General features: G+C 36.5%; 1 protein-coding gene across 4 annotated transcripts in view; it reads right to left on the bottom strand.

The window, feature by feature from the left end:
* The window catches only part of WDR35 (WD repeat domain 35), an 80,762-nt gene that overhangs the window by 36,732 nt on the left and 16,246 nt on the right, over nucleotides 1-27,784 (bottom strand). For 2 of the 4 annotated variants that reach the window (XM_055252394.2, XM_063622797.1), the window contains exons 9-15: nucleotides 25,197-25,322; nucleotides 22,454-22,639; nucleotides 18,035-18,067; nucleotides 16,267-16,327; nucleotides 6,734-6,878; nucleotides 4,458-4,527; nucleotides 1,227-1,280 (exon numbers count right to left, since the gene is read on the bottom strand). In XM_055252394.2, coding sequence (XP_055108369.2) covers nucleotides 1,227-1,280; nucleotides 4,458-4,527; nucleotides 6,734-6,878; nucleotides 16,267-16,327; nucleotides 18,035-18,067; nucleotides 22,454-22,639; nucleotides 25,197-25,322 — 675 coding nt within the window. The remainder of the gene's footprint in view (nucleotides 1-1,226; nucleotides 1,281-4,457; nucleotides 4,528-6,733; nucleotides 6,879-16,266; nucleotides 16,328-18,034; nucleotides 18,068-22,453; nucleotides 22,640-25,196; nucleotides 25,323-27,784) is intronic. The other 2 variants (XM_055252395.2, XM_063622798.1) reach the window with 1 other exon arrangement.

Genomic DNA, 27,784 nt, shown 5'->3' with positions numbered 1-27,784 from the left:
CGTATGTATATGAAAAATCAACAGAAGATCATATTATATAGCTGTTACTGAAGGTCTAGGTTTTTATCCTATAGTCATCCACCTGATACTAGTTTTTAGTAAAAGGAAAGATGATCTGAATGCAGGGATACTATGAGTATTAGCTTAAATATGTTTAAAAAATAAAGCAGCATGTAATTTTATACACAACTCAGGGCAAATCTTAAGGTTCACAGATCAACAGTAAGTACAATGCCATGAGAGAACTGTGGGTTTCAAACCCTTGGCTGCCTCAGGCCATGGCAGTGAGACAAAGTGGAAGCCTCCACACAGCTGATCTTTAACTCTCCTCTTTTTAATCGGAGAACCATTGCTTTTGCAACATGAGTCTCATGAGGGTTTATCAGAAAGGAGGGAATACTATAGAAATACCATGCTCTTAAGATTTTTCCCCCCATAAAATTAGCTCATGGCTGAGGAATGTAACTAAAACTGGAATATATACTATTAAGGTTTTGTTTCCATAATTCAAATGCAATAACCCGAGCAGCATTACTGTATTAAAGTAAACATTAATTTCTAAAATTAATATCTTCAAATCTCAGAGCTCAAGAAAAGACACTATGCCATTGATTCTATTTGAAAATTTCAGCTTAAATTTGCCATAGGCTTCTCTATTTTACTGGCTGGCAAACATGCTATCTCGTCATTCTAAGTCTTATGAAAGTAGCTGAGCCAAAGCACTTTCTCCAACATAAAATATCGGGCTACACAGAGGAGGAAACTTTCTAATACCTACTACCGCCATGCAATCTGCCCCCACCAGCATGCAATCTTCCACAGGGCTCATTCCACTCAGTGTTAGAAACTGTAAGTGTACTCTGTCTTCTCGGCTGGTCATCACTCTACTGCTTTCATAAATAGCTGTTTTTGCAAACGGTTAATAATTAGCGAGGAAAGCTTTAAAACTTTCTTATTTCTTATACTGAACTTATATTCAGGGTACAGTAAAACTTGGGGTGCCCATAAGATGATATTCAAAACTTTACTGTAATATTTTTTTTTTTTTTAGAGACAAGGTTTCACTATGTTCTCAGTCTGGTCTCCAGCTCCCGGCCTCAAGCAATCCTCCTGCTTCAGTTTCCCAAGTAACTGTGATTACAGACATGGGACACACACCTGGCTCCTACTGTATTTTTATAATTTAAACAATTATTATTCATAAAATAAGTTTTTGTAAAACTTACCACAATCAATATCTTATCTGATGCAGTTATGGCACAAATTGGATCCCTTGTGCCCTAAAATAAATTAATCAATCATTACTATTCAACAAACATTTATTGAATAACTAATCTGGTACAAAGTAGTATGCAATTCACTAAGCAGTCAATAATTTCTTAACCAACATTTATTTACTGAGCACCTACTATGTGCCAACCACTGAACTAAGCACTAGAGATACTCAGATGAAATTTTTATCCTCAGAGATTACTGAAAAGTCTATTGAGGAAGACAGTGAACTAAACACCTCATTGCAGGACAGTATGATAAAAGAAGAGGCAGAAACAGAGGTTATGAAAGCACAGAGAAAGGAATATCTAACTTACACCAAGACAGGCAAAAACCTGAGCTCAGGCCTAAAAGAGAAACAGACAGCAGAAGGGCCAGCACATACTAAATTGAGGAAATGTAAGAAGGCATTGCACTGCAACAACCTGGACAAGTCTCAAGGGCATTACGCTTAGTGAAAAAGCCAATCTCAAAAGGTGACATACTATATGATTCTATTCATAAAACATTCTCAAAGTAACAAAACTATAGAGATGGAGAACATATTAGTGATTGCCAGGGGACAAGAATGGGGCTAGGCCCAGCTACTTGGGAGGCTGAGGCAGGAGAATCGCTTAAAGCCAGGAGGCGGAGGCTGCAGTGAGCCGAGATCACGCCACTGCACTCCAGCCTGGGCAACAGTGCAAGACGCTGTCTCAAAAAGAAAAAGAAAATGAAGAAGAAAGAGGTAAGATCCCTTATGGTGATAAAACTAGATAAACCTACACACACACCTATTAGCACATGTAAAAACAACTGAAAACTGAATACGCTCATAGTCTAGTTACAGTACTAAGCCAATGTCAGTTTCCTGGTTTTAATACTCAACTACACTTACATCAGATGTCACCACTGAAGAAGGCTGAGTGAAGGGACTCTTTTTGCAATTTTCTATTAGCCTACAATTATCTCAAGATAAAATGTTTTTTAATAAAAAATTTTAAAAACCAGCATGATACATTCAGGAAATTTCAAGTTGTTTGCCACAGCTGGTATCAGGAATACACTGGGAAGTGGGCCAGGACGGAGGAGTAGTTGTGGCTATTTATACTTTATTCTGAAAAATATGGGAACTTACAGAAAGCTTGTAATTGGGGAGGGGAGGAACTATATGTAACATGATTAAATTTATATTTTAGAAAGGTTGCAGTGGCCAGAAGTATAATAAATGGATTGGCATAGTGGGGATGGGGAAAACTGAAAGTAGAGAGACGATTCTGTACTGTTCAATATGGTAGCCACTAACCTGATGTCACCATTTAAATGTAAACTTCAATTAATGACAGTGAAATACAACTTAAAATTCAGTTCTTCAGTTTAACTAGCCATATTTTAAGTACTCAATAGCCACATATGGCTAATGGCTACTGCACTGGAGAACAAAGATATACATTATTTCCATTATCACAAGAAGTTCTATTGGGCAGTGCTGGATGGAAATTATTGCAGTGATCTAGGCAGAAACTAATGGTAGACCAAACTGACACAGAGATGGAAAGGGGAAAGCCAATTTGAGGGAAATTTAGGAGACAGAATCCAGAGGACTTGGTGATTTATTAGACGTGGAAAGCAAGAGAAAATGAGTTCTCATGATTCTTGCAGAGATAGTGAAGCCAACCACTGATATATAGAATATATATGGAGAAATGAATTGGGAGGGAAGCTGAGTTCAGCCTCACGCAGATTAAACTTGGGGGGCTTTTGAGCTGCTCAATTTCTTGCTATCCAGACGGCAAGAAATATGTTATTCAGAAATTGAAAAAACTCAACATTGGAAATATACATATTAGAGTCACTGGCATATGGTTAAAGGGGTGAATTTCATTAAGAACACTAAGAAGAGTGTATTAACAGGTTTTTTAAAAAAAGGTAGATGGCTTAGGGCTAGACATTAGGGAATATCACAATAACCGATGCATAGATGAACCCTTGACAAAGAAGACTCAGAAGGAAAAGCTAGAGATAAAGCCAGGAGTGTAGTTTCATGAAAGCCAAGAAGAAAAAAGTAGTCATTAAAAATATTAAATGTAATGTGTAGATCAAATAATATAAAGACAGAAAAAGACCTATCAGACTTGGCAATTCAAAGTTTTCTGGAAACCAGAATGCAATGAAGTGCAGATGGAATGAAAAGTAGGGGAAAGATGAATACAGAATAGTTTTTCAAGAAACTCAGCTATGAAAGGAGGAAGAGAGAAGGTAGTAGCTGGAAGAAAATATGTGGTTGACAATGGAAATTTCTGTTGTTTTTAAGATGGCATCTATTTTAATTTATACGAGGGTACAGGGGAAAAGCTGGTTGATGATGAATCAATTTCCCAAAAGTTCCCTATTAAAGCGACTGTTTCTTATTCACCAGTAGATTCCCAGCACCTACTCCAATGTCTCACCCTTAATAGACATTCAAAAAATACTTAATCGAAAAAAATGGATACGTAGATGACTAGATGAACTCTTGCATATTCTAGTAGATACATCACTAGATCTGCTGTCAAAAAATTAAGCTTGCACCCTTGCTTTGTTACTTAATCATTTTATGATCCTGAGTAAATCAGTGAACTTCTCTATCAGTTTTCTAACCTGTAAGAGAGGAGATGACATGCTGCTTGACTTACAGAGTTTTGAGCATCAGATAAGAAATAAGACAACAGTTTTATAAACAATAGGCATTACTTTAAATACTCTGAGAAAATCATTTCAAAAACTATTTACTGAAATAGCAAATTATATTAGTTTGTAAACAAAAGCACATTTTCATAAAGAAACAGTTAACTATATTATCTGCAAAATATGTGCACTCACTAATATGCCAGGGGTGACAGACCAATCCATGGTCAACTGATAGACAGATAAAGAGACAGATGGGAAGGTGTGAGGAGGAGAGGAGGAGTTATGTTTTCCAACATTTTTAGATAATATACTTTTCTAAGTAGTATATTAGCTACTTATCAACATCTACCATCTTTATTTTAGTTCAAAAATTTTTAAGACCTAGGAAAAAGTTTACAGAAGAGAATTCTTTTAAAGAATTGCTAAAATAATATCCTATTCACTGGAAACAAATTATTTTTCAGGTTTAAAAATAAAATTATAATATTTCAAATCTACAGATATTAACATTTTCTAGAAAAATTAAAATCACCTACTTGAATGGTTTTACTATAATCAAGCACACCATCCATTGATCCAGAAGGGGTATCATCAACATGATAAATTCTGCAAAAAAGATCAGAATTTCAAAGAAAGTTTAAGTATAGTTTATACTATTTCATAATCTCTGGAATAAACGATTGGATAACATCAATTAATACTGTTATTTAATATAAAAATTCTGATTATTTTAGAGAGTTCTCAACACAGTTAAATCTTACTGAAGATAAAAATTATCCACCAGGTGTTTACTAGTTATATGAATGATATGTTCCTGAAAGCTGTACCAAAAACATATCTGAACATTTCATCATATATTCCCGATGAATTTCATTAAGCCCAGAGAGATATTTTACTTTACTCTCCATCTGAACATCAGTGAAGAGTAACATCTAATTCATTAACTTTCTCTGTTGTTTCTCCAAAATTTCTCTTCTATCAATGTGTTTAATACAAGTAAAATTTAAGTGGATTTAGGAGGTTCTAATTAATGGAACTTCTGCGCTGAAGTAAAGAAGCCTTTCCTACCCTTTCCTGTGTTAGGAAGAGGTATCACTTTTGGACATCCACTGTCTCTCTAGTACCTGTACCTGTATTATTATTTTAAAATAAATTTAAGGGGTACAGAAGTACAGTTCTGTTATATGGATATATTGAGTAGTGGTGATGTCTGGGCTTTTAGTGCAACCATGACCCAAGAAATGTACATTGTACACATTAAGTAATTTCTTATCCCTTACCCCCTACTACCCTCCCACCCTTCTGAGTCTCCAATGTCTATTATTCCACACTCTATGTCCATGTGTACACATTATTTAGCTTCCACTGGTGACCTCTGGCAAATACTTTAAACTCATGTGTCTGTTTCCTCTCTGCAAAACAAGAATAATGAGCACTGATTAGATTTATGAAAGTGTCTGGCATGTAAGAAGTACCCAATAAATGTTGGCTGTTATCACCATCATCAACTGTACTTTAGAGATGAGGAAACTGAGTTCTAGGGGGAACCTACTCAAAGTTATTCAAACCAGTACACATATCCCAGACAGAAATATAAGGAAATGCTGCCTTCTGGATTTAAACAAAAGTCAAAATCTCTTTAGCAGCTATAAGACACTCTGGAGAGGCTAGGCTTTTTGCCTCAACTTTGTCCTAAGATCTACCTTCTCCCACAAGATTGCAGGCCTCTGCTTATTATTGCTACCACGGTAACTCCTACCAGCATGAGGACTACCACATGCTGTCCTCAAAGAGGCCAAGGATTCTTTCCATTTGGTCTTCTAGCACCACCGAGAACAAAAGATATAACATTTTTCAATGTTTTTTTCCTGCCTCCAACATGAATTCGCATACCCAACATACTTTTACTGAGGATCCATCTCCTATCTTAGCACACGAGTGAGTCTTAAACGGAAGGCAAGGGGAGTCTGCTTTAAGATCTCAAGGATATGAGGGAGGATAATGATTTGAAAAAACACCTAGCATTTCTGTCATGACTCTACCACTCACTTCCGCCAACATAGGCCTGTATCCCCATTAAGAATCCTTAGGTTAAAACATTCAACAAAATGCTTTCCTTACAGGCTTAGAGTAACAACAGAAGAGCAGCAAACACAGAGTATCACTAATGGAGACAACATAACTTACAAAACACAGTAAATGCTTCTTCACTTACAGACTTACTGTGGGGAATCCCTCTATCCTGGCTTCTAACCTATCTACTATGTGGCAGAGCCCTTTACACCCCACTTACTAGAAGTAATTCCAACTCCAGAATCCTTGGAAACCAGGGCAAGAAAAAGAAGCTAAGTCCCCAGTTCACCCCACCTAAAGACTTCTTCCATATGTGTGTCTAAAGGCCTGCCTTTCCTCTGGTCACTGATATTAGAATCACCCCACCCTCTTGGGAAGACCTACACCATTAACATATAGGAATAAACCCTTAGTTAGATCCTTTGATCTCAAGTGAATAATCATATTTTAGTATAGCATATTAACTCTAATCTGGTGGGGAGGGTAAGTGAGGACAGCCATTTCCTTACAAAAACACAGCTTTCCACTCTTTATCTCTAAGGGCTTTATTACACCATGCTACTTCTCTTTTATTTTAATAAATTTAAACACATAAATTTTAAAGATAATCAAATTAATTGAAAAAACATTTCTACTAATCAAGACACTACAGTTATCAAGCATGACAATTTACAATTACTATGTCTGACTTAAATGTGATATGGTTGAGCTGCTAAAAAGTATGTATCAAAAGATATACCTTTCTCTCCCTTCTTTTTGAGACCGTGTGATCTGATTAATTTCCAATGCTGTGAGCTTCTTTGCCACACGATATTGCCAGGTATAAAATGCTTCTTTCGAGGCTGCTATCACATGGGTTTTGGTCATTGCAACAAACAGTGGTACTGTTAAAAATAACATTAATATAATTTACAGTTACACAGAATTGCAGAATGCTTGTGCTGCTAAGGCCTTTAGTAATCACGGAGTTCAACCCCTCATTTTATAGACCATATACCCTCACATAGTCTCAAAATACCCACACACAGTCTCTGAAATCAGAAAAGAATCAAAAGCTTGTAGCATCATACAAACATACTAACTCAAAATAAATCAAAGACTCAAATGCAAGAGCTAAAACCATAAACACTTAAAAGAAAACCTGGGAATACATCTTTATGACCTTTGGTCAGGCAATAATTGGCTTCTTAGATATGACACCAAAAACACAAATGACAAAAGAAAAATTAGATAAATTAGACTTCATTAAAATTAAAAACATTTGTGCTTCAAAGGACACTATCAAGAAAGTAAAGACAACCCATAGAATGAGAGAAAATATTTGCAAATCATGTATCTGAAAAGAAATTTTATCTAGAAAATATAAAGAACTCTTACAACTCAATAATAAAGACAAATAGCCCAATTTAAAAGTGAGCAATGGATACAAATAGACATTTCTACAGTGAAGATACACAAATGGCCAATAAGCATATGAAAAAGATGATCAACAACATTAGCCATCGGGAAGTGCAAATCAAACCACGATGAGATACCACCTCACACCCATTAGGATGGCTAGAATCAAACAGTCAGACAGTAACAAGTGTTAGCAAGGTTATGGAGAAATCTGGGAATGTAATATGGTGTGTCCACTTTGGAAAACAGTTCAGCAACTCCTCAAAATGTTAAATACAGAGTTACTATATACCTCAGCAATTCCACTCCTAGGTATGTACCCAAGAAAAATAAAAACACGTCCACACAAAAACTCAAATGCTGATGTTCATAACAACGTTATTTATAATGATCAAAAGTAGAAACAACTCAAATATCCATTAATTGAAAAATGAATAAATAAAATCCCACTCCTTCCTCCCATCCCCACTACCAATTACTACCGGGTTCACAGTCTCACTCTGTCTCCCAGGCTGGAGTGCAGTGGTGTGATCTCGGCTCACTGCAACCTCTGCCTCCCGGGTTCAAGCAATTCTCCTGCCTCAGCCTCCGGAGTAGCTGAAACTACAGGCACACGACACCACGCCCAGCTAATTTTTGTATTTTTAGTAGAGACGGGGTTTCACCATGTTGGCCAGATTGTCTCCATCTCTTGACCTCACCATCTGCCCACTTCAGCCTCCCAAAGTGCTGGGATTACAGGCATGAGCTACCCCGCCCGGCCACATCTTATATTTCTACTCTAATTTAGAAAAGAAAAATCTCCCAAGTCCCTTCCTAAGGAATATATTCTTCTAAACAAATAATTTGTAATATTCCTAATATGTATTGGAAATATATTCTACTAAGCAAATAATTCTTTTCATCTGCCCATTTCTTAGAGAACATTTAATTGAGCTCCTACTGTATATGCTTTTATGAAGTAGATAGTCTCATCAAATCCATCTTATAGATAAATAAACAGAGGTTTAAAGAAGTAGAACAATTTGCCCAGGGTCACAAAACACAAAATAAACAACATAAAATTAAACACTCATACAAAATACATAAAAGCAAAAAACTCCTTCATAAACAGATTATACTACCTGTTTTCTAAATTCCTGAACAATCAAAACAGTGTAAAACTTAATTTCTCTATTATAAATACTATGCAATGTAATCATTAATATGGCCGGAATAAAGACATAATGTTACTAGGAGGTACCATTTATAGAGTTCTTGCCAGAGTGCAGACAAAGGACATTTGAGGCAGCAAGAGACTTAGAAACTGAACAAAGAATTAGAAACTAGTCTGATGGTATGATGTTAATCGACTGGGTTAACAACTCAGGGATTCGAATTCAATAATTTTTATATGATAAATAACTCAGTCCAACTGAGTAATTTCTTTTTTTAATTCTTTTTTCACTGTAACTGTGAAGTTTTCATTCAAAATGTGTACTATTACCAACCTCTGGAGGGAGCTCAAAGCCTTTCTTGGAAGGAGCACTTTGCTGAAAGCCAGGCATGGAGACTGACAGCAAAGCCTCCAGGGTGCACTCCTGCCAGGTCAGGCTGTGCTCTCCTTTCCCTGACCTGGTCTTCACTAAATCTTAAGACATTTGTTAAATATTTAGTAAACTCCACCATGGATACTCTAATGCTGGTAACTATTATGCCCTTAGTGTAAGCTGAAGCAAGTTTGCACACCTTAACTGCTTTCTAATAAAATATCATTTTTTCCTAAGTATATAAAAGCATTCTTCCAACCAATGTTTACCTACAATTATAAATTACACTCATTTTCCTTTCTTTTTGATAGATCCTAAATACCCACAAGGGTTTATCATTAGCCTGATTACTTCAAAATTAAAATGTTAGTGGTTCAAGGTAAGAGTCAGACTTCTTGGATTCAAATGACAGGCACTTGTTAATTCTGTGGCCTTGAATAAATTATTTGTTCTCTCAGTTTACTTACTGTAAGTTGAAGATAATAATAATGCCAACCCTACAGAGCTGTCTTAAAGTTTAAGAGAGATAACAATATAAATATAATATATATTATAGCATAGCACAGTGCCTGGCATAGAGTAAATGCTTAATAATACTTTTAAAAGATAGTATTTATTGAATGTTTAAAAATATGACAGGCAGTGTTCTAAATATATAACACATATTAACTCACAACTTCCCTGTAAGGTAGGCATTATTGTCTTCATTTAGCAGATAAAGAAACTGAGGCATGTGAATTTGCCCATATCACACAGCTAGAAAGTAGTAGAGCTGGACACAAACCTGGTCAATCTGGCTCCAGAAACTGCTCTTAACTACTAGAGCAGACTGACCCTCACTAAGGATTAAGAAGTATTAGTTAGACATGGTTGCTATTGTTCTTTTCACTTTTATCACCTACACAGGATTTTATAATAAAACCATATATAAAATCTCAGTTACTACAAAAGATACAAATATATCTGAAAAAATATGTTCTTTTGAATCAGTAAGGTGGTAATTTCAGCAAATTCATATGGGTAGATAATCCTATCTATATATATTTTGCTAGATCTTTATTAAGATTCATCCCATCTAGACTAAGCTTCTAGGAAAAGCAAAACAAAATTTTAAAAGATAGAATGTTTTAGGACAAGAACACAGCCAAGATGAAGGCCCTCCATGCCCTTTTCGACTGTTCAATATCTGAAAAGAAAAAAATTTGAAATATCTAGAAAGGTTATGGGATTTTTTTTTTTTTTGAGACGGAGTCTTGCTGTGTCACCCAGGCTGGAGAGCTGGCACGATCTTGGCTCAGTGCAACCTCTGCCTCCTGAATTCAAGCGATTCTCCTGCCTCAGCCTCCCGAGTAGCTGGGATTACAGGACATGCCACCATGTCCAGCTAATTTTTGTATTTTTAGTAGAGATGGAGTTTTGCCATTTTGGCCAGGCTGGTCTTGAACTCCTGACCTCAGGTGATCTACCCGCCTCAGCCTCCCAAAGTGCTGGGATTACAGGAGTGAGCCACCGTGCCCAGCTTGGAAAAAAAGTTTTTAAGAAAATAATTATGCTTTCATTAACTGAACTTTGTAATGCTAACAGGCAGTCATTACCAGCCAAGCAAGAATGTAAAATAATTTAAAACAATCTTGGAATTCACATATAAATAAAACCTGCTTGTAATATTTTAATGCTAAGGCATGAAATAAATGCCTACATCTGTAATGTTCACCCACTTTCCCATTTATTCATTTCTCAGCCCTTTCAAGTGCTGGTAAATTGAAATTTCACTGAAATGTTTTCATCAAATTAACTTTCTCTGAAATATATAGAAAACCTGGTGCACGTGTTAGATACCATCATTAGAAAGCTGCCCATGTGCTCCCACTAAAATGGCTGCAGCATAGGCAAACTGCTACTTGATGGCCACTTTCCATGCCTTCATTCCTCTGCAAATGCCGTTTTCTTTCCTTGAAATATCACCTAAAGAAATACTTACTTTTCGAAACTCAGCTCAAACGAAACCTTCTCTAAGAAGAAAGATGTCTCTGACATCCTTATGCACCAATAACCATTTACCTGGCACCTAGAGCAATACCTAGCACGCAGTAGGGAAGCAATAAATCACTGTTCAATGAATTAACTAGGTTTTAATTATTTGTTCAGAAATCCCACAGGAAATGTCATAATTAATTTCTTATTATTCCCAGTGACCAGTACAGTACCTGAAACAGTACATACTCATTGATAGTTTGCTAAATAAATGAATCATCATTTTTTATTTACATGATAGAAAATAAATCATTTCCATGCATTCAATAAACATTTATTATGGGCCAAGGCAGTGTTAGGTCATGGGGATACAGAAGTTAATTAGATGTAGATCTTTAAGAAGTTCAAAGTCTAGTGGGGAAGATAGACAAGAAAATTAATAACCACAGTGCAGGTTAAGAGGTATTTTGGATGGAAGCACACCAAAGGTATTATGAGTGCTCAAGAAAAGAACACCAAAAAAGGATACCTAACTCTCATGTGTAGAGTATAACAGAATCCCACAAACTACACTTCTATAATAATCTATAAAGTTCTTTTTAAAGTTTCTACAAAAATTGTAAAGAGGAAGAGTAGGTGGCAAAACGAAAATAATAAATTCTAGAAGAGTATCACTCATAGACTTTTTTTGTTTTAGCCTCTAGTCCTCATAAACATTTGGCATAGAAACTTTAAAAAATAAATTTTACAGGATACGTATGAAACAAAAATGTTGAGTCTTTGGCTGTGTTCACTGCAGGCCAATGAAAGAACTGTTTGTTAAAATCTCAGCCAGCGAGACTACAAAAAAAAAAGGGTTTTGAGACTCAAAAATACAAATAGTCATGCCCTCAAGTATTTGCCATTTTATGAAGAAGGATTTACATTTAGTTTTATTTTAAAAAACAGTCTACCTGTGGTAAAAATTACTTTGAGATTAACCCTATCACCATTATGATTCTATGTTAAAACTTTGGATATTAAAAGAAAAAGCATATAATCTGAAGACTGACAAAATTTACCTCTTAAAGACTGTTATGCTTCTAATAAACAAGAGATATTTATGTGATGAGAGTCTGTTAATAATTTTAAGCTAAGCTTTTTAACAAGGAACACTAATGTGTATGTATATATGTGTATATAAACATATACACATATAAAACATATAAACATGCCTATGTAGCAATGAATGTAAGACATGAAGTTGAAGTGTGTCAATATATCTAAGTGAGTAGGTTATCAAGACCCTAAGCCATAGAGTATAAAGTCTTTGAGGTCATTATTTCTCATATTTGCTATTATCACCCAAAGACCTTAGCAAAATGCAAACACTCAAAAGGCAACAGGCATTAATATTTAATTGCTTAGGCTAAATGTCCAATATGAAAAATAATGACTAGTTCTCAGGTTCTCAGAAATAATGCAATGGGTTTTTAATTTCTTAGATTTAATAATTTTTGCAATACTGCATCCAATATACTGCCATACACATTAAAAGAAAATCATTATCCTCTTTTATTTCATTGAGCAGTGGTTTGTAGCTCTCCTTGAAGAGGTCCTTCACATCCCTTGTATGTTGGATTCCTAGGTATTTTATTCTCTTTGAAGCAATTGTGAATGGGAGTTCACTCATGATTTGGCTGTCTGTGATTGGTGTACAAGAATACTTGTGATTTTTGTACATTGATTTTGTATCCTCAGACTTTGCTGAAGTTGCTAATCAGCTTAAGGAGATTTTGGGCTGAGACAATGGGGTTTTCTAGATATACAATCATGTCATCTGCAAACAGGGACAATTTGACTTCCTCTTTTCCTAATTGAGTACCCTTTATTTCCTTCTCCTGCCTGATTGCCCTGGCCAGAACTTCCAACACTATGTTGAATAGGAGTGGTGAGACAGGGCATCCCTGTCTTGTGCCAGTTTTCAGAGGGAATGCTTCCAGTTTTTGCCCATTCAGTATGATGTTGGCTGTGGGTTTGTCATAGATAGCTCTTATGATTTTGAGATACGTCCCATCAATACCTAATTTATTGAGAGTTTTTAGCATGAAGCATTGTTGAATTTTGTCAAAGGCCTTTTCTGTATCTATTGAGATAATCACATGGTTTTTGTCTTTGGTTCTGTTTATATGCTGGATTACATTTATTGATTTGCATATGTTGAACCAGCCTTGCATCCCAGGGATGAAGCCCACTTGATCATGGTGGATAAGCTTTTTGATGTGCTGCTGGATTCAGTTTGCCAGTATTTTATTGAGGATTTTTGCATCAATGTTCATCAAGGATATTGGTCTGAAATTCTCTTTTTTGGTTATGTCTCTGCCAGGCTTTGGTATCAGGACGATGCTGGCCTCATAAAATGTGTTAGGGAGGATTCCCTCTTTTTCTGTCGATTGGAATAGTTTCAGAAGGAATGGTAACAGTTCCTCCTTGTCCCTCTGGTAGAATTCGGCTGTGAATCCATCAGGTCCTGGACTCTTTTTGGTTGGTAAGCTATTGATTATTGCCACAATTTCAGAGCCTGTTATTGGTCTATTCAGAGATTCAACTTCTTCCTAGTTTAGTCTTAGGAGGGTGTATTTGTCGAGAAATTTATCCATTTCTTCTAGATTTTCTAGTTTATTTGCGTAGAGGTGTTTGTAGTATTTTCTGATGGTAGATTGTATTTCTGTGGGATTGGTGGTGATATCCCCTTTTTCATTTTTTATTGCATCTATTTGATTCTTCTCTCTTTTCTTCTTTATTAGTCTTGCCAGCGGTCTATCAATTTTGTTGATCTTTTCAAAAAACCAGCTCCTGGATTCATTAATTGTTTGAAGGGTATTTGTGTCTCTATTTCCTTCAGTTCTGCTCTGATTTTAGTTATTTCTAGCCTTCTGCTAGCTTTTGAATGTTTGCTCTTGCTTTTCTAGTTCTTTTAATTGTGATGTTAGGGTGTCAATTTTGGATCTTTCCTGCTTTCTCTTGTGGAAGAACATTCCATGCTCATGGGTTGGAAGAATCAATATCGTGAAAATGGCCATACTGCCCAAGGTAATTTATAGATTCAATGCCATCCCCATCAAGCTACCAATGACTTTCTTCACAGAATTGGAAAAAACTACTTTAAAGTTCATATGGAACCAAAAAAGAGCCGGCATCGCCAAGTCAATCCAAAGCCAAAAGAACAAAGCTGGAGGCATCATGCTAGCTGACTTCAAACTATACTACAAGGCTACAGTAACCAAAACAGCATGGTACTGGTACCACAACAGAGACATAGATCAATGGAACAGAACAGAGCCCTCAGAAATAATGCTGCATATCTACAACTATCTGATCTTTGACAAACCTGACAAAAACAAGAAATGGGGAAAAGATTCCCTATTTAATAAATGGTGCTGGGAAAACTGGCTAGCTATATGTAGAAAGCTGAAACTGGATCCCTTCCTTATGCCTTATACAAAAATTAATTCAAGATGGATTAAAGACTTACATGTTAGACCTAAAACCATAAAAACCCTAGAAGAAAACCTAGGCAATACCATTCAGGACATAGGCGTGGGCAAGGACTTCATGTCTAAAACACCAAAAGCAATGAACAAAAGCCAAAATTGACAAATGGGATCTAATTAAACTAAAGAGCTTCTGCACAGCAAAAGAAACTACCATCACAGTGAACAGGCAACCTACAGAATGGGAGAAAATTTTTGCAACCTACTCATCTGACAAAGGGCTAATATCCAGAATCTACAATGAACTCAAACAAATTTACAAGAAAAAAACAAACAACCCCATCAAAAAGTGGGCAAAGGACATGAACAGACACTTCTCAAAAGAAGACATTTATGCAGCCAAAAAACACATGAAAAAATGCTCATCATCACTGGCCATCAGAGAAATGCAAATCAAAACCACAATGAGATACCATCTCACACCAGTTAGAATGGCCATCATTAAAAAGTCAGGAAACAACAGGTGCTAGAGAGGATATGGAGAAATAGGAACACTTTTACACTGTTGGTGGGACTGTAAACTAGTTCAACCATTGTGGAAGTCAGTGTGGTGATTCCTCAGGGATCTAGAACTAGAAATACCATTTGACCCAGCAATCCCATTACTGGGTATATACCCAAAGGACTATAAATCATGCTGCTATAAAGACACATGCACACGTATGTTTATTGCGGCACTATTCACAATAGCAAAGACTTGGAACCAACCCAAATGTCCAACAACGATAGACTGGATTAAGAAAATGTGGCACATATACACCATGGAATACTATGCAGCCATAAAAAATGATGAGTTCATGTCCTTTGTAGGGACATGGATGAAACTGGAAAACATCATTCTCAGTAAACTATCGCAAGGACAAAAAATCAAACACCGCATGTTCTCACTCATAGGTGGGAATTGAACAATGAGAACTCATGGACACAGGAAGGGGAACATCACACTCCGGGGACTGTTGTGAGGTGGGGGGAGGGGGGAGGGACAGCATTAGGAGATACACCTAATGCTAAATGACGAGTTAATGGGTGCAGCAAACCAACATGGCACATGGATACATATGTAACAGACCTGCACATTGTGCACATGTACCCTAAAACCTAAAGTATAATAATAAAATAAAATAAAAATAAATAAAATAAAATAAAAAGAAAATCATTACTTTTGGAAGTTACAGTGAAATGGCAACAAAATACTTGTTAATGATTTTTAATAATCTACTTAGAATAAGATTTAGAATTTTTAGTGGGTTACTTTCATAGTTATTGGGTAGAGGGAATAGTAAATCTAAAGTAACAAATGTCCTTTGAAAAGAAAAAGTCAGGAATTTTTAAAACTGTCCCTATTAATAGACTCATTTCATTAGAAAAATCTGGAAAGGGCAAACTCACTTTTACAAGCAGCTAAAGTGTTTTTATGGAAGAGAGGTATTTACAAGCAGTTTATTAATAATGAAAGAGGTTTAAGAGCAAAATTCTTTCTATAATCCTCAGTTTATTACATACTAATCGTTACACTGCATACCAATTCCTACATAATTATATTTCCCATTTAAAGCGAATGATGGTACTATAGCAGTTGTGAAATTATAATGGATTTTAGATAGACTAACCTTACAATTTACTGTCTTAACCAGGATACTTTTGAGAGTAAAATGGGATATTAAGAATTCTACCACGGTAACAGATACAAACTGGTACTGGATCTGACAAAGTAGGAAGTATAGTCATCCTCGTTTTAGAAAACACCATCCTAATTAATAATACCAGTGTTAGGTTTTTAAATTAGTGTTACAAATAAAACCTGACTGGAAAAGAAAGAAATATTAACATTTCCTTACCAATATCAATGTATTTGGGATCCAAGGGTGTACCAATAGAATTACAAAGAACTAGTACAAACTGTGAACAAATAAAACAAAAAGTATCAGAACTCCTGCTTATGAATAGTAAAGGAAGTATGCTTAATATATATCATGCTTATCTCTTTTTCAAGTATTGCTAACTGGGAAATAACTGATGAAACTGTTAGGTGCAAAAAATAGCAGACAAAAAGAAAGATGATTTACAGCATTAAATATAAAGAAAGATCAATTAATACTAAACTAAGGCTGCTTTCTCAACGTAATGGAACACTGTGGTTTTTAAGAAGACACAAGAAACACAAGTACTCTGGCTACTTTTCATCATTTCTACAAGGGGTCTTCAAAAAGTTTATGGAAAATGTGTATTATGGAAAAAATAAGCATGGATTTAAAAATCGTTTGCATCAAAATAAACATGCACTAACTTGTTAATAAACGTGTACTAATGTGTACTAACTTGTTAAAACATGTTTGAACAGGATCTAGTTTGAAGCACTAAGAAGGAGATGGTAGCAGTTCGAAAAAAAGCCCTGTCAAAGAAACATTAATTCTGCTAAAATTGAAGCAAGAAAAAACATCAAATTTATGGTGCAGCTTGGGTGGAAGAATGGTGAAATCATCAATCCTTTATGAAAAGTTTATGGGGACAATGCCCAAAGAAATCAGCAGTCTACAAATGGACAACTCACTTTAAGAAGGGACAAGACAAAGTAAAGATGAAACCTGCAACAGCAGACCATCCATGTCAATTTGCAAGGAAAAAATTAATCTCATCTTGTTTCTGCCCTAATTGAAGAGGACTAACAATTAACAGCAGAAACAATAGTCAACACCACAGACATCTCAATTGGCTCAGCTCACAAAATTCTGACTGAAAAATTTGAGTTAAGCCAACTTTCCACTCAATGGGTGCCAAATCCGTTGCACCAAGATCAGCTGCACACAGGAGCAGAGCAGTAAACGGAAATTTCAAACAGGTGGTATCAAGAACCTGAGGAATTTATTCAAAAATTGCAACAGGAAATGAAACATGGCTTTACCTGTATGATCCTGAATGCAAAGCACAATCAAAGCAATGGTTACCAAGTGGTGGAAGTGGTCCAGTCAAAGCAAAAGCAGACCACCAAGAGCAAAGGTCATGGCGACAGTTTTGGGGGATGCTCAAGGCATTTTGCTTGTTGCCTTTCTGAAAGGCCAAAGGACAATAATGTCCACTAACTTTAAGAATGTCTTGAGAAAGTTAGCCAAAGCTTTAGCAGAAAAATGCCTGGGAAAACTTCACCAGAGTCTCTCCCCACCATGACAATGCTCCTGCTCATTCTATTCATCAAACAAGGGCAATTTTGCAAGAGTTTTGGTGGGAAATCATTAGGCATCCACTTTACAGTCCTGATTTGGCTCCAGACTTCCTTTGGTTTCCTAATCTTAAAAAATCCTTAAAGGGTACCCATTTATCTTTAGTTAATAATGTAAAAAAGACTGCATTGACATGGTTAAATTCCCAGGACTCTCAGTTCTTTAAGGATGGACTAAATATCTGGTATCATTGCTTACAAAAATGTCTTGACCTCGATGGAGCTTATGTTGAAAAATAAAGTTTCTATTTTTATTTTTATCTGTTAATTCCATTTTTCCATGAACCTTCTGAAGTGCCCTCATATTTCTACAGTTTCTGATCAGGTATAAACTTAAAACTCATTTTTATCCTATGATCAGCTATATAAGAGCTAATTTCATTTGTTACCGTTGCACCAAATGTCTCCATCTCATTCTCCTCCTTTGAAGCAATACATAAATGACAGGAGAAATTCAGAAAAATTCAGTTAACTCAAAAAAGACATGATTCAATCTAATGAAAATGGCTTATATACAAATAATCATCAATGACCAATATTAGGAAAATAATCAAACATAATGCACATTTTACATCACATTGTTTTAAAATGATCATTTCATTTTTCTTACTGTTAGTCTCTGTCTCTGTATCTTGTACTAAGAATACTATTCTACTTAGATGGTTTTCCTGACTAGAACAATAATTTCAAATAAAGCAGTTCTTTATGCACTACTTACACAGACTTTTTCTTTTTTCAGCATTCGATTAAAATTTGTTTAATTACTCAAAACATCTCAGGTACCCCATAGATAACATACATCTACTATTACCCATAACATTTTTAAAAAAATAAAAAGAACTCATTGAATTAATTTCATAAATATAAACCAAATAATAAAAATTATATTAAAAAATCATAATTTACTCTTCCACTACTTAAAATAAGCTTATTTACTGCCACAAAATACCACAAATTGTATTTTTTAATATATCTTTCATTTTTATCAGTTATACATGCTAGTGGTTTCAAAAATCAAATAGATCCACAAGGCTTCTTACTAAAAAATGGCAGTTCCCCCTAAGTTCCCATTTTCTGCTCCCTTTACCGATCCTTTTGCTATTACCTCCACAAATCTAAGCAACGTGTTTATACTGCTACTTGTTTTATTTCAATTTAGTCCATTAGCTCTTGCCTCCCCACTACAAATGACAAGTCTTTAGCTTTCTTTCATTCCCTTTTCCACCCCACCCCTACCACACAGGGGCACATTTCCATCCCTCTCTCTATTTTTAATACCATTTTGTCAGATCAGAATTTAGGGTTGAGTATGTTTATTATACTTCAATTAAAAGGTGTTTTAAGTTTGAAAAGGGTGATTACATCATTTTGACTATGTAAATGCTATTCACAACTCAGCCGTCAAGTGTATCATGATTTATTTTCTTTTCAAGCATATTCTGTTTTCTCTGTAGTTGATAATTGTATTTTTTCTCTTTGATTAGTCTTCTATGGGCTTATTACTAACACAAATACCCAGTTATCCCTGAATTATGTATATCTTGCTGCAAAGGCTCAAATATATCAGGTAGTCTATTGTTATCCCCTTGAATTTCTCTTGGAGCCTTCTGACCTTCTCTCGTCTGACTCACTGGACACGCTGCACCATGGTCAGCTGGTACTCTCTTCCTCACTGGTGTCTACTGTTTCTTCTGCTTTCTTGGTTTATTCCTCATTTTGTTAGACTATTTCCTAAAGTAACTTCCTAAGATAGGGAAGCTTAGAAGGGAAATTTTTAGTGAGTTGAACATCTAAAAATGTCGTATTCCACCCATTTATTTATTTATTTATTTACTTACTTTGAGACAGAGTCTCACTCTGTCGCCCAGGCTGGAGTGCAGTAGCACATCTCGGCTCACTGCAACCTCTGCCTCCAGGGTTCAAGCGATTCTCCTGCCTCGGCTTCCCAAGTAGCTGGGATTACAGGCACCCGCCACCACACCTGGCTAATTTTTGTATATTTAGTAGAGATAGGGTTTTGCCATGTTGGCCAGGCTGGTCCCAAACTCCTAACCTCAGGTGATCTGCCCCTTGGCCTCCCAAAGTGCTGGGCTACCCTCATATTTAATTAATAGTTGACTTACAGCTATGGAATTCTAGATGGAAAACTATCCCTCCAAATTTTGAGGCAATTCTCCAAAGCATTGCTGTTGACAAGTAGAATGCCACTTATGATCCTTGACGTTATGAAATCTGTTTTTCCTCTCTGAAAGCTTGTAAGATCGTTGTTTTCTCCCCAATGTTCTGAAATTCCACAATGATGTGTCTCAATGTGGAAATGTTTTTATTCACTGAGCTAGGCACTTCCAATCCAGAACGTCAAGGAAAATTTTCTTGAACTTTTTTTTCATACTTACTCCCCTATATTTTGTATATTTTGCCTGTTCACTATTTTTTTTTCTTTTTTCTTTCTTTTCTTTTTTTTTTTTTTGGAGACAGAGTCTTACTCTGTCTCCCAGGGTGGAGTACAGTGGCGTGATCTCAGCCCACTGCAACCTCCATGTCCTGGGTTCAAGCAATTCTCCTGCCTCAGCCTCCTGAGTAGCTGGGACTACAGGCACACACTGCCACGCCCGGCTAATTTTTTCTATTTTAGTAGAGACGGAGTTTCATCATGTTGCCCAGGCCGGTCTCGAACTCCTGAGCTCAGGCAATCTGCCCACCTCGGCCTCCCAAAGTGGCCTGTTCACTCTCTTTAGAAATATTATTGAAATGCTAAGCTTCCCGGACTGGTCCTCTAATTTTATCTTTTCAACCCTATTTTCCATTTCCTTGTCCTTTTGCTTCACTTTACAAGTGTTTTCCTTCATTTTACCTTCTAATCCTCCAGCCAAAGTTTTCATTATGGTTATCATATTTTTAATTTCCAAAAACTTCCTCTTCTATAGTATCCTTTTCTTATTTTATGGATGTAATATCTCTTAACTCTCTGAAGGTAATATTGATGGTTCTTTCAAAATAATTTTTTTTTTTTGAGACAGAGTCTCACTTTCGCCCAGGTTGGAGTGCAATGGCACGATCCTGGCTCACTGCAACCTCCGCCTCCCGGGTTCAAGCGACTGTCCTGCCTCAGCCTCCCGAGTAGCTGGGATTACAGGCTTGCGCCACCACGCCCAGCTAATTTTGTATATTTAGTAGAGACGGGGTTTCACCATGTTAGCCAGGCCGATCTCGAACTCCCGACCTCAGGTAATCCGCCCGCCTTGGTCTCTCAAAGTGCTGGGATTACAGGTGTGAGCCATCGCACCCAGCCCCAAAATAATGTTTTTCAGACATGTCTTTCCTGCACAGTCTCTGCTTCTTCCAAGTTCTTTTCTACTTGTGTTTAGATGCCTTTCTCAAATGTCTGGCAATCCTTGTCTAACTGCTTATATTTAAAGAGTCAGACGTTGAAAAGCTGTTTGGAACAGAGTTGTCTGTAAGTGAGCCTCACTGACTGGCGTCTTTACTGTAAGGTGATGGGAGGGCTACTTCCCTGGGGATTCCCAATCTCAGTATCTTTAGAAGGCTTTTCTCTTGAACAGGTCGAATTCTCCTGAGAAGACTTCCAAACTCCCACCTCAAAGCTCAATGCTTGGCTGCCAGTGTTCTGGGAACCAAGTAGGAAAAGAAGACTGGGGTAATGTAGAGCAGCAAACTTTTAACATAATTGTCCTGTTTTCAGCAGAGTTCCCCCACCCTCAGCTCTGCTTGATGCTCTTCAGCACAGAGACTCTTTGATCCTCTCTGGAGAGTAAACCCCAGTCGTAGGTGGCAGAAGGGCAGCTGCCTGTGGACTCAGTATAGGGGAGTGGGATCTCCTTCTTCTTATGTTTTTTAAAAATAGTTTTCTCTTTTCTGCATAATCTCTGGTACTTCCAACTTGCTTTTATGTTTGTTTTTTTCTCCCACCAGGTACCCACAAGTCCTGTGCCTCTTTGGGATTCCGTGATCTAAGCCAGTTGCCTCTGTTTTCTCCCTGAATGGCTTATGATTCAGCTTTCTTAGGTCTGCTAAGGTAATTACCGCTAATCCACCTACTCTAACCTACAAAATGTTGTTGCCATTCCCTTTCCCTTTCTGGTCCCTATGGGCTTATGACTTTTTAAAAAATATCTTTACTATTGTTTAGCAAGTTTCAGGAAAGAACACCAGCAAACATGGCTGTTCAAAGAGTCACCTTTAACGAAAAACTCTATACTTTTTAATGGGGTAAAATAATTGATAACACAGCCAAAGACATTGGTAGTCCTTTTCAGAAATATTTACATACTTCTGCAAATATTTAAGTTGTTAGTATACTTTTTAAAAAGACATATTTATATTATTTATGTTATGCTATGATATATTAATTTTAAAAGCAATATAACTCCAAAGTAGATTTCTCAATGTCAAAAGCTACCCAAACTGTCATAAATGTTCATTGCTGCATAATTTCTTCAGTGTTTATGCATAGTAGACATCTGGATGTTCATTTTTGCTCATGAAATTTTAACTTGAAAAGGGATTGTGGTATTTTAAATATATTTCAGAAACAAAAAGCTTCAGTATTGAACCAGTCAGTATGAATTGCCGTATGATTAGCTGCTTGAAGAAAAAAAAAATCAGGGACACAGCATCAATGGAGTCACAGAGTTTTCCAAAATTGATCTAGACCACTAGTGCCAACAGACCCAATGTTTTGATGTACTTGCCAGTGTAGAGGCCATGCTTGAAAAGGTAGAAAACTATAACCCAATTCTGCCAAGCAGTTAGCCCATCTATGCCTTAAGATATCAAGAAACACCTACCTGAGGATGATTTTCATCAGCTTTTGTAGCCAAAATGCAGAAATCTCCACAGGTAGTAATAGAAAAGAGACCCTTCACATATTTAATATATTTTTCATTGTTTTTCGTATCCCAGAAGACAACACAGTACTCTGGACGATCAGGTCTGGTATATGCATAAACTACAGTATTTGAGCAGTAGCCCCACTAGGAAGAAAGGAAGGAGGAAAGGGAAGGAGATTGAAAGGGAGAAGAATTATTTAGCATTGGGAAGGAAAATCATATTATTTTATTTTTACTCTCGAAATATTGCAGATATTTATCATTGCTGACAAAATATATTCTTCAGAAATAGAAGACAGATTCAAACTTTTATAAAAATAATAGATTTATAAAACAAAGAATGTGCTGCAAATATAAATTTAGTTTGTCTAACTTTCCTTATTTTAATTGGTAAGATTTAAGCTTCAATGGTAAAAATTTTCAATAATCAATAATAGCTGCTGGAGAGGGGACAACAGGTAGCGTGATCCCTGTCAAAGTTTCAATTCTGGATCTCCAAGTCAAAATTCAAAAACAGTCACTTTGCCTTTTTACCCCCATCCATATTTTTTACATTTGTTTTTATCAGAGTAACATATTCACATAATATATGGTCAAATAATCTTACCTGGCTTATTTAAAACAAAAACAAATGCAGAATCCCCTGCCAAATTTCCTCTCTCTAGAATGGTCGTGTACAACTCCTTTAACTGCAACTGTTCTGGTGTTTATTTCTGTATCACATTACCTATCGATATGGAACTTACACACTTACAGCTTTCCCTTCTAACTCTCCCAACATGTTTATATTTAATTTTGAATTAAAAAAATACATAAATTAAAAATATAAAAATAAAATAAAATAATGCCATGTTGATACTACCATGATTGTGTTTACCAAACAAACTAAGCTAAACCATGTTTAGCTTTTTGTATCCTGATTACTTTCTAAAATAAATTTTTTTACTTTAAAATAGTTTTAGATGGACAGAAAAGTTGCAAAGATAGCACAGAGTTCCCATATATCCCTCATCCATTTCCCTTATTGTTAACATTTTACTTTACCATGGTACATTTGTCACAACTAGGAAATCAACATCACTATTAACTATATTACTATTACTACTAAGTAAACATCATACTTTATTTAGATTTCATTAGCTTTTCCCGAATGTCCTTTTACTATTCCAGAATCCCATTTGGGATACTTAGATTTAGTCATGTCTCCTTAGGCTCCTCTGGGGTGTGACAATTTCTCAGTCTCTCCTTGCTTTTAATGACCTCAACAGTTTTGAGGAGTACTGGTCAAGTATTTTGTAGATTGTCCCTCAATTTGGGTTTGTCTGATGTTTTCCTCATGCTTAGATTGGATTTCAGGTTTTTAGGAAAACTAGCACAGAACCGAAGTGCACTTCTTTATCATGACATATCAGGGCGTATGTGATATCCACATGACATTCCTAATGATGTTAACCTTTATCACTTGACCAAGGTGTGATTGACAAGTTTCACCAAGATAAAACTACTTTTTTTTCCCCTCTCCATACTCTACTCTTTGGAAACTAAGTGTAGCCACACTCAAGCCAGGGGAACAGGGGCCTGTGTTCCACCTCCTGGAGAAGGCAATACCTAAGTAAACTGGAATAATTCTGTAAGGAAGATTTGTTTCTCCTCTCCCATTTACTTATTTATTCAAATAATCCATCTATATCAGCATCAACTCTTGGGCATTTATACTTTGGGTCACAATAAAATAATACATCATTTATTTTATTCTTCAAAGTGCTCCAGCTTTGGCCATTGGGAGGCTCTTTCAGCAACGTCCTTTTGACATTGCCCCATCCTTTTGTTGTCTGAGCACTTCCTTACTTGCTGGGACTGTAAACTGTTCCGGGCTTACCTTGTATTTTCCCTGCCCTAGTCCTAGAATGAGCCATTTCTCTAAGGTCCTTTACCTTTTAAAAATTAAATATATAAGATTTTTATAACAAATAGTTTACCAGATCAATCTCATATTTGAGAGCTTGCTTTTGGATCAAATGTTAAATTCAAGATAAAATACTGATTATATATTATGTTGCTTATTCTCATTTTCTCCTTCTAATCCATTCTCTGCCCTTCTCTACCCTGCCGTGAGCCTTGGAGACTAGTTTCTATGAACTCCATCACCTGGGCTACCTGACCATCTGGCTCCCAGTTGGGTTTGGCCAATAGAAAGCACCAGCAAGTGGAGAGGTGAGTTGGAATATTTATTCCCCAAATCCCTCTCTGCCTGGCCGGTTGGCAGGGTCTGGGCTCCTGCAGAGCAGCCCCTCTTGCACAGCCACAGCTCTTGTGGGTTCCAGGAGCCTGACTCCCCTGTCTTGCCCCTTCAGGCCCAGGGCTGGTGATGGCTTCTCATTGACACTAATCTTTGGGTGCTACTTTTTATCATCCCTTACTGTTCCCTTTAGCCCTGCCCACATCTCTGTAATAAGCCTTTCATCGATCTCTCTTCAATTACTCCTTTGAGTGTACCATCTGTTTCTGGCTAAGATTCATGGAGTAATTTCACTAACTATATACAGTATTCTAGAAAAGTTTACTAGTTCTAAGGTCTTCACACAAAAAGGCTTCCTTTCTGCTAGCTCCTAAAACAAGACAGCTTTGAATATACTTTGAGCTATAGCAAAATTATTTAGTAAGAAACACTGTTTATTTTACAACTGCTCTTAATATTTACCTTATAATTAGGTCGAATATTTGCAAAATATATAAAGGAATCAACAGCTAGTGCAAGTTTCAGTCCACCTCCTTCCCAAGATAGTGCAGATATTTCCTTTCCAGGAACTTTCAAAGTACCCAGATGCTGAAAAAGAAAGTTATCTTTAACCTAAAGTATAACAATTAACTCAAATACAAATTACCACCAATCACTTCACAGAGATCAAAAGTGGTATGAACATTATTTTGTGAAAAGTTACTACTCACTTTAAAATCACGTTTCTTGAATTTTTTTTTTTTTTTTTTTGAGATGGAGTCTCTCACTTTCACCCAGGCTGGAGTGCAGTGGCGTGATCTCGGCTCACTGCAAGCTCCGCCTCCCAGGTTCACGCCATTCTCCTGCCTCAGCTCCCTGAGCAGCTGGGACTACAGGGGCCCGCCACCACGCCCGGCTAATTTTTTGTATTTTTAGTAGAGACGGAGTTTCACTGTGTTAGCCAGGATGGTCTTGATCTCCTGACCTCGTGATCCGCCTGCCTCAGCCTCCCAAAGTGCTGGGATTACAGGCGTGAGCCACCGCACCCAGCCACATTTCTTGAATTTTTATAATGAAAAACATGCATATAAGAAAAATTTACAAACTATATCCAAGGAATTCAATAGCAAATTTCATCAAATCTAAAATGCCATAGACTGAAACATGAATTTTTATGTACAACTAAGGAAAGGAAAAAACACATTGCTAATTAAAATATGGCAACTTTGATTATAAGATGCCTCCTCATTTTAAAGTTGTAAAAAATTATATTTCTTAGAATCAATGAAATATTATATTAGTAAATTCAATCATAAAGTCTTGTCTTTCTCTTTCATCCCCTCACAACCAAGGAGTCACCAAGTCCTATTGCTTTTACTCCTTTCCACTCTCTACAATTACTTTTTTAACGGACTGCATTGTGGTAATAGCTTCCTAACTTGAAGTCTTAACGTTTCATCTGTTTCCTTATTCTCCCCCTCTGCCCTCCCAATTCAATCTCTACTCTGCTGTCACAATTATCTTTCTGGAACACAGAGCTAATCATAACCTACCCTGCTTTTTAAAAGGTTTAATAACTTTTAAAAATCAGTAACTCCCCACCATCACATTCTTTAGCACGGCATACAATGCCTTTTTCCCATCTTGTCCAAAATCATATTATGTGGCTTAATATCCCACTATTTAGCCATAACTGCTGTGTGCCTGCTCGTGAAGGAACTACTCTGCCTCCATAGCTTTGGCCTATACAATATCCCTTCTGCCTGAAATCCCCCCTCTTCTTTCCTCACAGCTCCCCTATCCTTACTGGTCCTTGTCCTCCTGGGGCACGCCTATTCATCCATCAAGATACAGCTCAAATACTGCTTCCTCAACGAGTCCTGCCTTCTTCCGCCACTCTATGGTTCCAGAGAATTACAGAATGAGCTCCTTAAGAGTACTAACCGCATCATATTCACATTTATTTCCCTTTCCATTAATAGATTATTTGATAAACTGATAGTCAATATATATCTTCAATAAATATACATTATTTGATAAACTGATAGTCAATATATATCTTCAATGAATATACATTCAAATTTTTTTAATTTAAAATTTAAAATTGTTAGTATATGAAAAAATAATTTTTTCATATACTAACAGTACTTTTTATGACCAAATTAACGAGTGAATAAATGAACACAAACACTTTTTTAACGTGGCTATAAAGCAACCAAACATGTTTAATCTATATCTTTTATTTGACAGAATGATAGAATCCCCAAAATTTCAATGAACTTTACTGGTATCCCTTGTTCTAAGCAGATATCCTCTAGGGTCAAATTTAATGTTGCTATAGTTTGAATGTCTGTCCCCTCCAAAACTCATGTTCAAATGTAATTGCCATTTTGACAGCATTAAGAGATGAGACCTTTAAGCAGTGATCAGGGCATGAGGGCCCTCATGGCTGGGACTACTGCCATTATACAAAGGGGAATTAGGTCCCCTCTTGTCTCTCTGTTGCACTCTCTTTGCCCTTCTTCCTTCCACCATGAAATTATGCAGCAGGAAAGCCTTCACCAGATGTCAGTAGCTCAATACTGGACTTATTCTCCAGAACTGTGAGCCAGTAAGTTTCTATTAATATATACTATGCAGTCTGTGGTATTCTGTCATAGCAGCACATAATAGAGTAAGACAAATGTATTGAGCTCCATTTTGCCAAGGAAACCAATGGAAGAAAAAAACCCAAAGTTTTAACCTAGGAGGGTCTGATCTATCTGTCTTGCTACCCGTATGAAATTAAAGGGGAACCAGCAAGCCCTCTACAGTACTCTCAGTATTGACCCATCCATAAGAGGAGGAGAATATGGCCATCTTCTAACTGTAAACCAGCCAGGATGTGGCAGCAGCAAGGAAAGAAAACCACCTTTTAGTAAGCCTTCATTACGTGCCAGGCACTGTGTAGGCATTCCCTCATTGTAATCTCCTTTAATCTTTACAACAGCATCATGACGTATTTCCTTTATTTCTGAAAATAACTAAACTGTGTCTCAGAGGCTAAATAACTTCTCTACGTCAAACTACAC

The sequence above is a fragment of the Symphalangus syndactylus genome, chromosome 18 (genome assembly GCF_028878055.3).
Source record: "Symphalangus syndactylus isolate Jambi chromosome 18, NHGRI_mSymSyn1-v2.1_pri, whole genome shotgun sequence".
NCBI classification, from domain to species: domain Eukaryota; kingdom Metazoa; phylum Chordata; class Mammalia; order Primates; family Hylobatidae; genus Symphalangus; species Symphalangus syndactylus.
This window is presented reverse-complemented; position numbering and strand designations above follow the sequence as displayed.